The sequence below is a fragment of the Dunckerocampus dactyliophorus genome, chromosome 7 (assembly GCF_027744805.1).
Source record: "Dunckerocampus dactyliophorus isolate RoL2022-P2 chromosome 7, RoL_Ddac_1.1, whole genome shotgun sequence".
Lineage (NCBI taxonomy): Eukaryota > Metazoa > Chordata > Actinopteri > Syngnathiformes > Syngnathidae > Dunckerocampus > Dunckerocampus dactyliophorus.
The window spans coordinates 20,905,477-20,919,657 of NC_072825.1; the positions used below are offsets into that span (position 1 = coordinate 20,905,477).

At 40.1% G+C, this 14,181-nt stretch overlaps 2 protein-coding genes across 4 annotated transcripts; both read right to left on the reverse strand.

The window, feature by feature from the left end:
- Window positions 1-5,983, reverse strand: wu:fe05a04 (zinc finger protein 878). 3 transcript variants are annotated; one of them, XM_054783050.1, is made up of 4 exons: window positions 5,728-5,983; window positions 5,083-5,512; window positions 1,763-2,733; window positions 1-798 (listed from the first exon to the last, which is right to left on the reverse strand). In XM_054783050.1, exons 2-4 carry the CDS (start codon window positions 5,498-5,500, stop codon window positions 199-201), a joined length of 1,989 nt encoding a protein of 662 aa, XP_054639025.1. In that variant the 5' UTR covers window positions 5,501-5,512; window positions 5,728-5,983; the 3' UTR covers window positions 1-198. The 3 variants fall into 3 exon arrangements, with proteins under 3 accessions (XP_054639025.1, XP_054639027.1, XP_054639024.1); XM_054783052.1 differs by having other exon boundaries at window positions 1-638; window positions 729-798; window positions 5,083-5,983; XM_054783049.1 differs by having other exon boundaries at window positions 5,083-5,983.
- A 4,199-nt stretch (window positions 5,984-10,182) lies between these two features.
- On the reverse strand, window positions 10,183-14,065 carry LOC129185325 (zinc finger protein 420-like). The gene is made up of 5 exons (XM_054782174.1): window positions 13,911-14,065; window positions 13,046-13,221; window positions 12,723-12,838; window positions 11,837-11,980; window positions 10,183-11,756 (listed from the first exon to the last, which is right to left on the reverse strand). Exons 2-5 carry the CDS (start codon window positions 13,188-13,190, stop codon window positions 10,908-10,910), a joined length of 1,254 nt encoding a protein of 417 aa, XP_054638149.1. The 5' UTR covers window positions 13,191-13,221; window positions 13,911-14,065; the 3' UTR covers window positions 10,183-10,907.
- Between the last annotated feature and the right edge of the window lie 116 nt (window positions 14,066-14,181).

Sequence of the window (14,181 nt, forward strand, 5' to 3'; positions counted from 1 at the left end):
TTTTTTCAAGAGACAATATCTCGTTTATTCCTCTCAGCAAAAGCAGAAATCATTGTTTTTGTCATTTGATGACATTACATTGGTCTCATCTCTTCCTTTGTTGTGTGTGTGTGTGTGTGTGTGTGTGTGTGTGTTGTCCAGAGGTTGTGTTTAACGCTCCATAAAGTACAAACAGGTCATGAAAAGGCAAACTCTGGTTTAGTTTCTCTCAGCTTGCCAGTCAGAAGGAGGAGGCTCTTTCTTAATGTCACTTTCTAGTGCGCAGTACGAATGATCCACTACAGCGGGGTTAACTAATTCTTGTCTCTCCGCCTCTTCAGAGATTTCAAACTCCACTGGTTCACTTTTAACCACAGGGGGCGGAACGTCACTCTGTGTTGGATTACATAGAATTGGGCCGGATTTTTTTTTGGACAAATCCAGAGGTTGACATGCTGCATCTTCAACTCTTGTCCAAACAATCTTTTGAGGATCTGCTGGGCTTTGGAACTGCGGGCCGTCTGGGGCGACGGGGACAAACAGGACGAGATCAACACCAGGCGGAGGTATTTTGTCCAGGGTGAGCTTCCAACAGCCATCTGATGGATCCGAGCCAGAGGGGGGAACGTCTGCTGTCCCAAGCTCTGAAACAGCAGAGTCTGTGACAGACGCAGCAGGGTTATTGACTACCTCAGTAGGCTCGGTGACTGCTTGTGCTGGGATTGCTGGAGTTAGGACATCAGTGTCACCTGTGGGAGTCGTATCCAGCTTCCTTTTCAAGGAAGAATTCTTTCGGGCTCCGTGTTTCTTGGGAGCGTCCTAAAAGTAGACCAACACATCCACCTGTTAATATGTAACACTTGTATCCTTAATGGATAGAACATGTGATTGTTTTATTCTTGTTACTTTTACTACAGGGTAGGGGCTGGGCAATATGGTGAACAAAAAATTACCACAATAAATTTGTTCATATTGTCCAATCTCAATTATGATTAAAAATTTTTTTTACAGATTAATATTTTGCAATTATTGATTGCTGCTTTGGTCCGGTGACCACACCGCTAGTAGTGGCTGAACTGCTGCTACGTGGCATAAAAACATCTTGCATTTGACTTGCTTGTAAATCTAGTTGCACTCACATGCTAGGCTCAGCTTGTGCACTTAAGCCAAGAGAAAAGGCTTGTGGCGCCCTCATCTCAGGTTTCTGCCCTGTATTTGATCAGGAAATGTGCAAATTCAGCAATCTTTACTTAAGGAAATGTTTGAAACGATTGGAATCATACAGAAAATACATTTACTTGTAACAGTACAATGGACAAATACTAAGAATTGCCTCCCCTGACAGCACGGCAATCAGTGGAAACTGATTCCACAGAACACTTCATTTGGAAGCACTTTGGAATATTCATGACTGGAGTGGAACACTTTTCATAACAAATGACGCAAGTCGAGAAATTGTGAATACGCTTATGGATGGATTGGTATCAGAGACCAATGAGATGACAGTTGAGATGCGGAATTGTGCAATTTGAGGGCTGATTGAGGGGATTAACCCCACACGTGTGCAGAGCAATTAGCATTTATGGGTTGTAGAGCTTTCAGTGCAGCAATGAAAGTTGATGAAAGTTGAAAATATGGCCAAGGGAAAGTAAGTACATGATTGACAGGAGGGGCCCTAGGGCAGAATCCAGGGAAATGCCATTGGTTTGGAAAATTTGGGATTACTAGATTTGAGGTGGTTGTCCTAATGCAGTTGATGCTTTCAAAGAAGGTCCGCACTCACCACAGGGTTGGCAGGCTGAGGTGATTGCCCACATGTCTTCAGGTGGCTGTCGTAGGTGTGCTGATGAGGGAAGCCCAGTCCACAGCTCTTACAAAGACAGGGAGAATTGCCGGCATGGCCGCCCATGTGGGACATGAGCAACAAGGCAGAGCGGAACCCCTTCCCACACTCGGCACATTTGAGGACTCTCTGGTGAGCCCCGGCGTGTTTCTTCAGCTCTTCACTGGTGGCAAAGCGGAGGCCGCATTCCAAGCAGCGGATTGTGTCACCGATGTCCTCCTGTTTGCCCCAGCACCCAGTGTCCTTCTTGTGCTGCTCAAACTCCTCCTGACTGCCAAACTCTCTCAGGCAGGCCACACAGTGGACACGTCCAGGTTCACACTTGTGATGGCGGTAAAGCTTCGCTAAGCGGAAGTGGCGGCGGCATCGTACGCAAGTGTATGGCAACAAGCCGAGATGGGAGAAGCTATGTTTGAGGAGCGCGTCTTTCTTTTTGAAGGTCTTTGTACAGTCGGTGCATTTAAAGACAGTGTAACAGGACTTCATCAAATGGTGCTTGAGGGATTTTGGAGTGTTGAAGTGGCGGCCACATTTGTCACAGATGACATCCGGCGGGGACCTGTGCAACTCTACGTGATTTTGACAGTCCGAGAGGCAGGTGAAGACACGTTTGCATAAGTCACACTCGTAGAACTCATTCTGCCAGTGGGATCTGGCCAAGTGATCTTTCAAAGCTTTGGCCGTTAAAAAAGATCTGAGGCAGATGCGGCAATGTGGATTTTCCACTTTGGTCTGGGCATGCGTGCGCAGGTGGGCACGGTAATTGTGGATCTGCGAGAAGCGCTTGCCACATTCAGCGCAGCAGTACGGACGCACTCCCGTGTGCAGGTTCATGTGGTCTTGGAGTTTGAAGTCGGAGGGCAGATGGAGACCACAGACACTACAGACAAAGTCGCCGGAGTTAGCTGACTCTGTGGAGAAGACAAGGAATGAGTATACTTCGTAAGAGTTTTATATGAGTGGACTAATGTATCTACTGTAAGTATACCACAGACAAATGATCTTTTTAAAATACGGCTTAAAATATATATTTTTTTAAAGAGTATAATAGTCATTTCAATCCTCAATCTGTTTTATTCTTGTGTTCGCAACATGTAGTATTTGTGTATGAATATTTAGTGCTGCCTGCATTAGAAGGCGCTGGTTTTCTTCCTTTGCATGTATTTTTTATTAGGGCTGTCAAAAATAACGCGTTGACAGCGGTAACCAATTCATTTCATTAATTACGTTACATTTTTTCATGTAATTAACGAGTGCGTATCAGAGCAAGCACGCCTCTATGTTATGACTGCAGATGGAAGCACAGTGGCGCGCCCCCACACAGTCTGCCACTCTTTTAGAACTTCATTCTAACCTGAACACATCCACAGCAGTACAAGTCCAACACCATCTACTGCATGTATCCCCAACTCACACACGTCTCTCGTCCGTTCATCCTGGGAACGACACTTCCTCATTGTCATTACAAGAACGCGAGACGCATTCAGGGACACTCCAAACATCACAAAAACAGCCTTATAATGCGATACAGATAAAGAAAAACAGGAAGTGGATATTCTTATCACTCACTTCATAACTCTTAATTCGGATGTACAATTTGCTACATTTAAGTATACTTCAAAATACACTGAAAACATGTAAATTTACCTTAAATTATGTGATTTGGAACTTTGAACGCAACCCCTCATTGCTCATAATAACAAGTGTGATTCAAATGTTCTGCTACTATTAGAGAGACTGTGTTAGACAAATAGATTTTTACACTTGTGTGGTATCTTTTAGCTTGATTGAGATAGTCAGTTCATTTGGAGCTATTAGTACATACTAATATATATATTCCCATTCTGTCATTGATCTTTCTACAGTTAAAAAATTGGCATATTTCAGACATAGTTGCTAATGGTAATTCATCATTCGACAGCCCTCATTTTTATATTTTTTCCACAATATAACAATGCGACTGTATATTTTAAAAGGCACATTAATCTAGACAATTTTAATGATGTGACACAAAGAACTTTTTACTGATGTGATAACAGTAATGTGTCCCTAGAGCCTGTTTATAAGCACCAAACGTGAGAAAAAGTGGTCATCCACGATAGCTTGCTATAATTCCAATCCAACATCAATAACATTACCCGGTCTGCATATTTCCATCTACACAACACCAGGCGCCTAAGCCCCTCCCTAAGCCCCCATACTACCTCTATTCTTGTTCATAGCCTGGTCACCTCCTGTTTTGATTATTGTAACTCTCTCCTCCTCAATTTCCTCCATAAGCTTCAAATGGTCCAGAATTCCGCCACCTGCATCATCATCAAAACCCCTTCATTGCATCACGTCCACTGGCTCCCCGTCAAATCCAGAATAGAATTCAAAATCCTTCTGTATACATTCAACTTCAAGGTCAACCACGAGCTCGCACCCCTGGCCCCACTCTGATCTCCTCAACATTGCCGCCTCCTCCTGCTCCCTCAGATCCTCCTGTCCTTACCATCCCACCTGCTCGCCTCAGCACCATGGGATGCAGAGCTTTCAGCTGCTCCCAAACTACTACATCAGTATCATAGACTCGCCTCCTCTTTTCAAATCCAGACTCAAAACCCACTTAATCAGGACTTCTTACTCTCTGTAATTTACTGTGCCATTTTATTTTATTTTATGTTGTGTGTTGCTTTCATCTGATTTCTTTGTACAGTGTCCTTGGGTTCTTTGAAAGGTATTAACAAATAAAATGCATTATCATTATTGTTATTATCATCATCTCCCACAGTTGTTTTTTGAGAGAAGAGGCACTCAAACGGCTGCTTTTCATGATGTCATGATGAAAAACCTCCTTCCACATGGACATACCGCCATCTCTGACTCGCTCCTAGCTAGATGACCCCGCCCCATGCAAACACCCACCACTTAACAAAAGACAGCTTTGTTAAAGAGCAGGCTTTGCTACACATCTTCAAAAAAAGACGAGCCCTCTGCCAACTATCCATCAGTCTGCTACAGAGGTAGGATTGGCACGCTTATAATATTTTATGTATATATATATATATATATATATATACACACACACACACACACACACACACATATAACACGACTTCTTACAGATTCTTGTCATTTCCTGGTAAAATATACCCATTTAAAAAATAAAAATAATAATTTCTTAGTTTTCTATATTGTATTTGTGTGTGTGTGTATATATATATATATATATATATATATATATATATATATATAATTAATAGATTCAACTGTCTTACCATCGTCAAGGCCTTCCTCCTCCTCCTCCTCGTCGTCGTCCTCTTCGTCAACAACCACCGACACATTACTGTCATCGGAGTCACTCCCCTCCACATTCTGTTGGGGAGCTTGTGATTGGTCTTCATTGTTTGGGACAGCTTCCTGGTGGGGCATCAACAGCGGCAAGTGGCTGCTGGTGCCTCTTGCCTCCTGTCCACTCTCTGAAGGACATGGCGACACCTCTGCGCCTTTATCAAGCTCCTTCGACGGCTGGTCTACGACCAGGAGATTTTCTTTGTGTGGGTTTGAGGTCAAATTGGGCGAGTGGCAAGATGGCAAGGAGTTCGGACGTGATGCCGCGAGGCTCTCCGGGGGCTGATGGATGATGGGAAACCCCAATTCTGTCAGCTGGATATCAATGGTGTACTCTACGGACATTATGCAAGAAGCCTTGGGGTGGAACACAGAAGCAAGCAGTTTTCTTAAATAAACGTCCTCTCTTTGTACGTGAAAATAAGCTATAGTCTCACATGCCAAACAGCTATTGGAGAAGATGTGTGTCAAATCCTTCCAGTATGCCCCTTTCTCCCTATTTGCTTTGTTAAGGAGGGCGTCAAAGCCATTCTTTGATCAATGGCAGGTTTCAACTAGAGCACGCAGCTCACCTGGCAGGAAGACTTGGTGATTGCAACGACTCCTCTCTCTCTCTCCACGACTAGATAGGTAATATCGTCGGTTTTCGTGTTCAAATAGCAGAAGAAGCTAGATTGGCCTTTTGAAAATATAACTTAAAAGACTCGCCTATGTTAAACCAAACAATTATTGTTAGCGGGGAACTCAGTTGCCTCGACAATTTACGGACTTAGGGAGAAATGAAAACAAATGCGGTACCACAAAGACAGGAAGTAGCCGTATACAGTCGAGCGCTCCTAGCGCTCTGGAGTGGTATTACAAGTCTTAACTGACCCCACGGAAACACGTTTCAATCGTAATCATACCTGTCAACATTTGCATTTGAAAATAATGGAAGTACAGTATCTATAAAAAAAATATGGGAAAGGGAGATAAAATATGGGGCAACTGTGATGTTCTTTTATTTGTGTGGTTCTTTTATTTTGAAGGCCTGACTTTACCGGCTACAGAATGTGTTGGGCCAATTGCCGATGTTGTCTAGCAGACCGGAAGCTGTACAACTGATTAAAAAATATATATATACACACACACATATATGTGCATGGCTCAGATCAAGGGTACCCTTTGCTGTCTTCAACTTCACTTGAGTAGTATTTGAAATTGTTGTTCTAACAATGTGTACTATCCCTATCACTCTCATGTTTATAGAGTGAGAAAGCTTACCAAACCATAAATTAAGCCTGTTCATGTTTTTATTTTGCGCTAGCACGGCTACGTTGTAAAAAAGTGTCTATATGTGGACGTTGAAATGTTACATGTAAAGCATGTCTACTTTTGTTGTGAAATAAACAATATTTTCTCTGATCATTTTGTCATGATTTCTACTTAGAATTAAAGAATGATGTCTGAAATTGGTTTCTAATGTGTTTTATTCAAATATTCTCAGTGTAAAAAAAAAAATAATAAAAATGTTGTGTAATCATTAGTGAAAAGTACATAACCTTCGTGTCCGCCTGCCGATGAAAATTTTGAAGAACATAATTCCATGCAAAAACAAACCCCATGATGATTACAATGGTATATATTCATGGAATAATTACTCAACTCTGCAACTAAAGTGATTCTTTTGTGTATAAAAGAGTAAAATAAGATTATTTGAACAAAAGTCTAACACCGAGTGGACACCAAGTTATGTACTTTACATTTAAGAGTGAACTACGGAGGGTTGCTATGGGAAATGGAAGATGTCTCGAGCTCTTGTATGTTGGGTGTGTGTGTGTTTTGCAATGTTTGAAGTTTGTGTTGATAACATTACCAAGGTCTATCCACGAGTTTAAAATTTTAAATGTAACACTTGGGTACCCTTGATCTGAGCCATGCACATATATATATACATATATATATATATATATACTTATATATACATATACAGTCAAACTTGTCTATAGCGGCCACTAGAGGGAGTATGCAAAAGTGGCCGCTATAGACAGGTGGCCTCTATAGACAGGTTGGCATCCAGTTTGAATGTTGACCAGTAGAGGAAAAAAAAGAAAAGAAAAAGGGAAAATAATAATAATAATAATGTTGACCAGTAGATGGCACTGCGGACTGCTGATAAATGTTGTACAGCACTACTAGGCTTGTTTTATCGTGGTTCATGGTTTTAATCCTGAACATGCATGAGTCAAACAGTAGCACATCACATAGTACAATTCACAATTTTGCATGTCCAAAAAGGAGTAGGAAGAAGCAAAGCTTATTTAATCCTACCCCTAATCAGTTTCACATCAGTTGCAATACATTTATTCACCTCTTGTTCTTCCAAGTGTACTTTGTAGGTCTAAATGACAATGTAGTGCAATCATAGTCAAGGTTTTTACTTACTAAAAGGAAGCTTGAGGCTTAATAATAACTGATAACTGATAAAATACTTCAGTTAAGTACAACCGAACTCAGTTTTGCTCCCGCATGCATGCTAGCATATGTTTTTTTTTTTTTTGTAGCGTCGCTGGGAGCACGTCCAGCCTACTTTGCGGTAATGTTTTGGTGCAAATGCTCTTAAAGTTACATGTTTGACCAGGAAATAACAAGCTCAAAAGAAGACGGCTTTTTATTGGTTTGGTTTGGTTTAGTTTATTTGAACATGAAGGTTACAATGGAATACATCTCGTGAATCATTTTTTGACAGTTCCACATGTCCAAAAGGAGTAGGAAGAAGCAAAGCTTATTTAATCCTACCCCCCATCCATTCTACATCTAGTACAGTACATGTAGTTCACTTCCTGGATTCCATGTCATGTTTTCAGTGATAGTCAGGATAACACATAATAGATAACGGTGAGATAACCCTCCCCCCAAAAAAAGAGAGAACATTCATAATAATGATAATAATGATGACAATACTAAATAAATAAATAAATAAATAAGAACAAAGCTTTTTTTTTTTTTTCCCTTTCCTTTTTTTTTTTTTTTTTTTAAACACAACAAAGAAAATTATAAAAATAAATAAATAAATAAATAAATAGAAATAAATAAATAAATAATAAAATTTCATTAAATAAATAAAAAATAAAATAAAATAAAATAAAATAAAATAGAAAATAAAAAAATAAATAAATAAAATAAAATAACAAACCTGACAGAACAATCAGGACTCTTCTGCCTTGTATTTAGCAAACATCAACTGCTTGTATTGTTTTTTGAATTTGCTCATCTCTGTACATTGTTTGAGTTCTTTACTCAATCCGTTCCATAATTTAATTCCACACACGGAAATGCTGTGGGTTTTCAGCGTTGTTCTCGCATATAAATGTTTTAGGTTTAATTTTCCTCTAAGATCATATTTCTCCTCTCTGATTGAGAAATACTTGATTAGATTTTTGGGTAACGAGTTATTATTAACTTTATACATTATTCTAGCGGTTTGAAAGTGTACTAAATCTGCGAATTTTAATATCTGTGATTTTAAAAATAAAGGGTTTGTATGTTCTCTATACTTGGCATTATGAATTATCCTCACAGATCTTTTTTGCAGTACAGTGAGTGAGTGAAGATTGCTTTTGTAATTATTTCCCCATATCTCCACACAATACGTTAGATATGGTAATACTAAGGAACAGTACAGAGTGTGGAGTGATTTTTGATCAAGAAGATATTTTGCTTTATTCAATATAGAGATATTTCTCGCCACCTTTTGTTGTATATATTTAATATGAGATTTCCAACTCATTTTTTCATCTATTATAACCCCAAGGAATTTATATTCTTCCACTTTTTCAATATCCGTTCCATTAATTTGTATTTGGTCGTACGTGTCCTTTCTACTATTACCAAATAACATTATTTTAGTTTTACTTAAATTCAGAGATAATCTATTCTTGTCAAACCATGACTTTAATATGACCATTTCATCCTTGACCTTTTTAATGAGTTCTTGTGTGCTTTCACCAGAACAGAAAGCAGTGGTATCATCGGCGAATAAGACCAATTTTAAGTTGTTAGTTACTTTGCAAATGTCGTTAATGTACAAGTTAAACAGTTTTGGTCCCAGTATGGACCCCTGTGGTACTCCACACGTATTGTGTAGACTCCCAGATGTATATTCTCCTAGCTTTACAAATTGTTTCCTCTTTGCTAGGTAGCTTTTAACCCAATTTAAGACTAAACCTCTAATTCCGTACCTTTCTAATTTTGAAATTAAGATAGTGTGATTAATTGTATCGAACGCTTTTGTCAGATCCATGAATACTGCAGCTTTTATGTGTAACAACTGACAGTTTGTGTGGATCTTGTGAATGATTGTGACTGAGCTAGGACTCAGTAATTAAAGTCTACACACGACGCCTTCATTGATTGAAAAACAAAACTTTTTCGTGCATGAAGCTTCTACTTGAGTTGGTAATTTGGCTGCTATATGCAGTCAGATATTGACCAAGGGAGACAAAATGGGTGGCTGCTGGCTGCGTTGGACAGGTGACTGCTATACACAGGGTCTATAACATGTAAATTTGCTGGGGGGGATTTTTCAGTGGCTGCTATAGGCAGGTGGCCCTTCTATAAAGGTGGCCGCTAAGACAGGTTTGACTGTATACATATATATATATATATATATATATATATATATATATAAAACCAGTAGGGCGCCAGTAAAGAAGGGCGGTATGAATAATGCACAACTTTTAGTTAACGTAGCTTTTTATATTTGATAAACTATTTTCCATTTCATTTAAAAATATTTTTGCACTTTCTTGGCTTCTTTTTGTGATAAATTCTACGTCTTCAGATATTCAAACTGTCACCTTGATACTTCATACAAATGCTTAAAAATACACTTCTGATTAAATTTGTCAACAGCTGGCACCAAACTACGGCGGACTCGCGTGCGTGAGTGTAAGAGAAGTTGGGTACTTGTATTACAGAACCCTATATTAAATGAGTCTTGTTTCTGACTTGAAAGCCAAGACAAATGATTTCTTCCAAAGCCTCCATGGGCGTGCATGTTTTTATTACATATTTTCACTGTCCAGACACATCAGTGGGAGAGAAACAATCCAAAGAGTGAAGACACTTAATATACATACTTGTTTGTGGGACTATCAACATAATGCCGTGACATTTTTCATTCAAAAATGTCTGACATAGTAATTCTCATTAGTGGAAAAATAAAGGAGTAATGAATGAGAATTCATGTTTATAGTGGATCAAATTCTCAACATACCAACTCCACATTGAATCTAAAGCGCTCGGCAAGTTATTTGAAGTTGTTTATAAAAAAAAAACAATCTTTGAAGCAGTTAAGAAAGGATCCTGATGTAAATATTAAGTGTTAACATGTGTAACATACATACATATTATAGCTAATAGCTTACAAAATATGTACTTATCCAGTCTTTAAGAGGGAAAAAAATGTAGTTTGTTACAAAATGAGTTCCTTAAACTCAAGACTATGTAAGAAATTCACACCACACATTTTAAAATTAAACAAAAAACATTTTAAAAAGTGAATCAATGCTTCCTATGTTTTCATAAATGAACTATTTCATGTTTAGTTAACAGTAACAACATTTATCTAGTCATTGTGAGATGTTTTAAGTTAGATTACAGCTTGAAATCCAAACCTCCCTTCACACATCATCAGCGAGAGAATCAGGATGTCAAAAGAGAAAAGGAGGACACTTCATGTCTAAGTTCCTCAGACGGCCAGTCACTATTATTATCTTTTAGCGTTCAAGCTCTCCGTCTCCTTCTCAGGGTGGCTCTTCTGGTGAGCCTTCAGGGTGCGCTCGCGGCCAAAGCTCTTGCCACAAGTGGGACATGGGAAGCGGCCGACAGCGTGCACCCGTGACATGTGTGCGTCCAGCTGCTCGGGACGGGCAAAGCTTTCCTCGCACTCTCCACACGGGTGGGCTTTACGGACGGTGTGTTTCTCCTTCTTGTGAGCACGCAGCTGAACGAGGCTGGGGAAGGAGAGGTCGCAATCGGGACAAGGGTGCGCCACAGGCTCCCCTTTGGGTTTCTCTTCCTTTGTTGCATCTTCACCGTCACAGCTCTTGTCTTCTGCTTCACTCTGTGCTGCTGCTGTTGCTTTAGAAGGACGACCCCTCCTTGCTGCCCCTGCTTTTGCTTTCTCCTCTGCTTGAGGCACCGCCGGCTCTGAACTGCTGCTGGCGTTTGCCACGGCAGCCGCTGCTACTCCTTCCTCAGAAACCTCCAATTCATCCTTCTTTTTCCGCTTTACCTTTTTCTCTGCATCTGTGGCCTCATCTCTTTTGGCGGGCCGCCCACGCTTCTTGACCGGCGTGGTGCTGCCGTTGCACAGCTCACCTTCAGGATACTTTTGCTGGTGTTCGGTCAGCTCCGATTCGGTTTCAAAGCCCTGACCGCACTTCTTGCAGCGATGACTTTTAGCCGGGTCATCTGGCTGTTCTGCGGCATCTGTGTCGGGGCGAGGGTGCTGGGCAAGGCGATGCGTCCGCAGCAGCGCGGCACTTCTGAAGGTTTCGTTGCAATCTTTACACAGCAGCTGCTTCTCTGGACACACCTGCCTTCTATGTGTTGTGAGCTGGACAGAGGAGAAGAACATGGTTCACGCTGCAACATGGGACACAAACCTTTTTTTTTTTTACATAAAAAGTGTCTCACCTCAGAGAATACTTTGAAGCTTTCTTTGCAGTGGGCACATTTGAAGGGTTTGTCATCTTTGCGGTGTATTGGCTGGTGCTGCGTCAGTTCCTCAGATGACAGAAACGTGCGGTCACACACGTAACACGTAAATAACGTGTTTCCCTATGGATGTGACACAGGAGGGGAGAAAGGACGTTAGCGAGGAGCTGGATTGAAAGCTTTTAGAGTATCCAGACCCGGCCGCGATAAGTGAATTTCCGTGAAGTAGGATTCAATATTAACAAACAAAATATTTTCATAAATAGCATGGACAACCTGTTTGTGACTTTCTAAATATGTTTTTTTTTTTAACATCATTAGAGCCCTGTAGACATTATACTCCTACAGTCACCTTTACACTCTTGTTATTCTTTATTTACAGCACATTGCACAGGCTACAGGATCACTGCAGGGACATAAGAGACGGCCGCTGCTCATAGAATATAGCAAGCTTCAGAGCTAACTGGTTAGCCTCCAATTTATTTGTTATAAACTTAAAATAAAGTGTTTCAAACAGAGTAGGAAGAAGGACAAAGTGAATATGTATACAGCAAGGGACGACTTTCCTTTTTTTTTTTAAATCAGCGCATACTTACATGTAGTCTAGAAAATATGTTTTTTTTTTTAAATCACACGTGCGTGCACCCCAGAAGTCACTAACTTCATGTTCTGTTAAATAAGGTTTAAAAGCATGAGATAATGTAATTTTTTTAAAATAAGTTTTGCATCATGGCCAATTATGCAAATTTGATGACAAGATAAACATTTATGCCTGGTTACAATGCATCCTTCACGCATGGAAGCCTAAAACAAAAATGAAATATGACTCAACTTAAAATTCTTCTTTCTTATAAAGTAAACTGACCTGCTGAAGTTGTTGCTTGTACTCTTCCCGGTGGCTCTTCTTCATGTGTCTCTCTTTGGCTTTGGCACTGCAAAATGTGATGAAGCACTGGAAACATTGCAGGTTCTCATGCTGGTCTAGGTGAGGGGGAAATGCCGCAATACATATCAGTGCAATTTCTCAGTCAACAACATCATTATAATGAGGAAGCTGCCTATGGACACTACTGTCTATCATCACCATCATATAGATACCTAAAAGCATAAAAGCCACAAAGAATGTTTTACAACAACAAAGGAGTTTTGATGCATCAACAAACAAGACACTCGTTATATTCTACGTACAGGATTGAGCAGGGTGTGCAGGGGGTCCATTCATAATGATGGGCCTGTATTGTTCCGCTTTTTTTTCAGGGGGATTTTCTGGAGGTTGATTTGGCATTGCCCGTCCCATCACAATATCCTCTATGTTTAAAATGTCCGAGTCCATCGTAGAATATTACGAATTCACAGCGAAAATCCTGCAGAGGGTATACAGATAAAAGACAAAGATATGATTAGTTAACTCAAACATACCAAAATTACATGCGTGCTCCTTCTATGTTAAATACGCGATAGATTCAAATCCATTGCACTAATTATAATATCGCAACTGTGAGAGCATGCAAATAATCGGGTATATTGGCTGTATTAAAAAAAAAACGTATTTTTAAAAGGATACAACTAGTTTATTACACAAGATAACAGTATGACTGATGTTTCCACACCGGAGCCACTCAAGTTTCAGTCACGTTCACTCGCCTTTCCAGGCCGCTAGCTCGCCTGACTCGTTAGCTCCATGTAGCGCGAAGCTAGCAGGCGTTACTATTACTTAAATGCATATTTTTGCCTTTCTGAAACATTGGAATTCAGCTTTGTATGTACCCACTTGGGGATAGTGGCTACATATAAGAATGATATGAATTAGAATACCGCAATGCCAAATTAGCGAACTAACGTAATCCTAGCTAGCTTGCTTGCTTAGAGGTTGCTAGTTGGTGCTAACAACACTGAATGCCGCTCAAACACAATTTAGCACTTCTCGTGTATTTTAATAACTTTGGGTACGTATTTGGTACCGACAAGAATATTCGAGTGATAATTATTTTGTACATAAATGCCTGAAGGTAAAGACCAGACTGAAAATAACAACGACAAGCGTTTACATTACCTCTAAAGCGCTCTTTGAATGTAGTTTGACTGACAGACTTGACCCCCGAGAAGTAAAACGTATAGATCGGACACTTCCTGATGCGCGCTGATAGCCGTTATTACAACTAAGATGGCCGCCGTCCCTTCCCTAACAGGAATCGCCTGAAAACACACATTTTGTGCAAACGAATTTTGCGCACTTGATCTTCCGCAGGAGCACAGCGAAATTAGATGAAGTATCTGAATGCACGTTTTTAATCAACTTAAACAAAAACAGCACATCATGAAAC

Bases quoted from the DNA above. Each gene is read 5' to 3' on its own strand.
- wu:fe05a04 (XM_054783050.1), bottom strand. From the start codon at position 5,500: ATGTCCGTAGAGTACACCATTGATATCCAGCTGACAGAATTGGGGTTT. The intron at 2,734-5,082 runs GTAAGACAGTTG...TCTTCTCCACAG, and splicing joins GGAGGAAGGCCTTGACGATG to AGTCAGCTAACTCCGGCGAC. The intron at 799-1,762 runs GTGAGTGCGGAC...GTCTACTTTTAG, and splicing joins CTCAGCCTGCCAACCCTGTG to GACGCTCCCAAGAAACACGG.
- LOC129185325 (XM_054782174.1), bottom strand. From the start codon at position 13,190: ATGGACTCGGACATTTTAAACATAGAGGATATTGTGATGGGACGGGCA. The intron at 12,839-13,045 runs GTACGTAGAATA...CCCCTCACCTAG, and splicing joins TGCACACCCTGCTCAATCCT to ACCAGCATGAGAACCTGCAA. The intron at 11,981-12,722 runs GTCAGTTTACTT...TCACATCCATAG, and splicing joins ACAAGCAACAACTTCAGCAG to GGAAACACGTTATTTACGTG.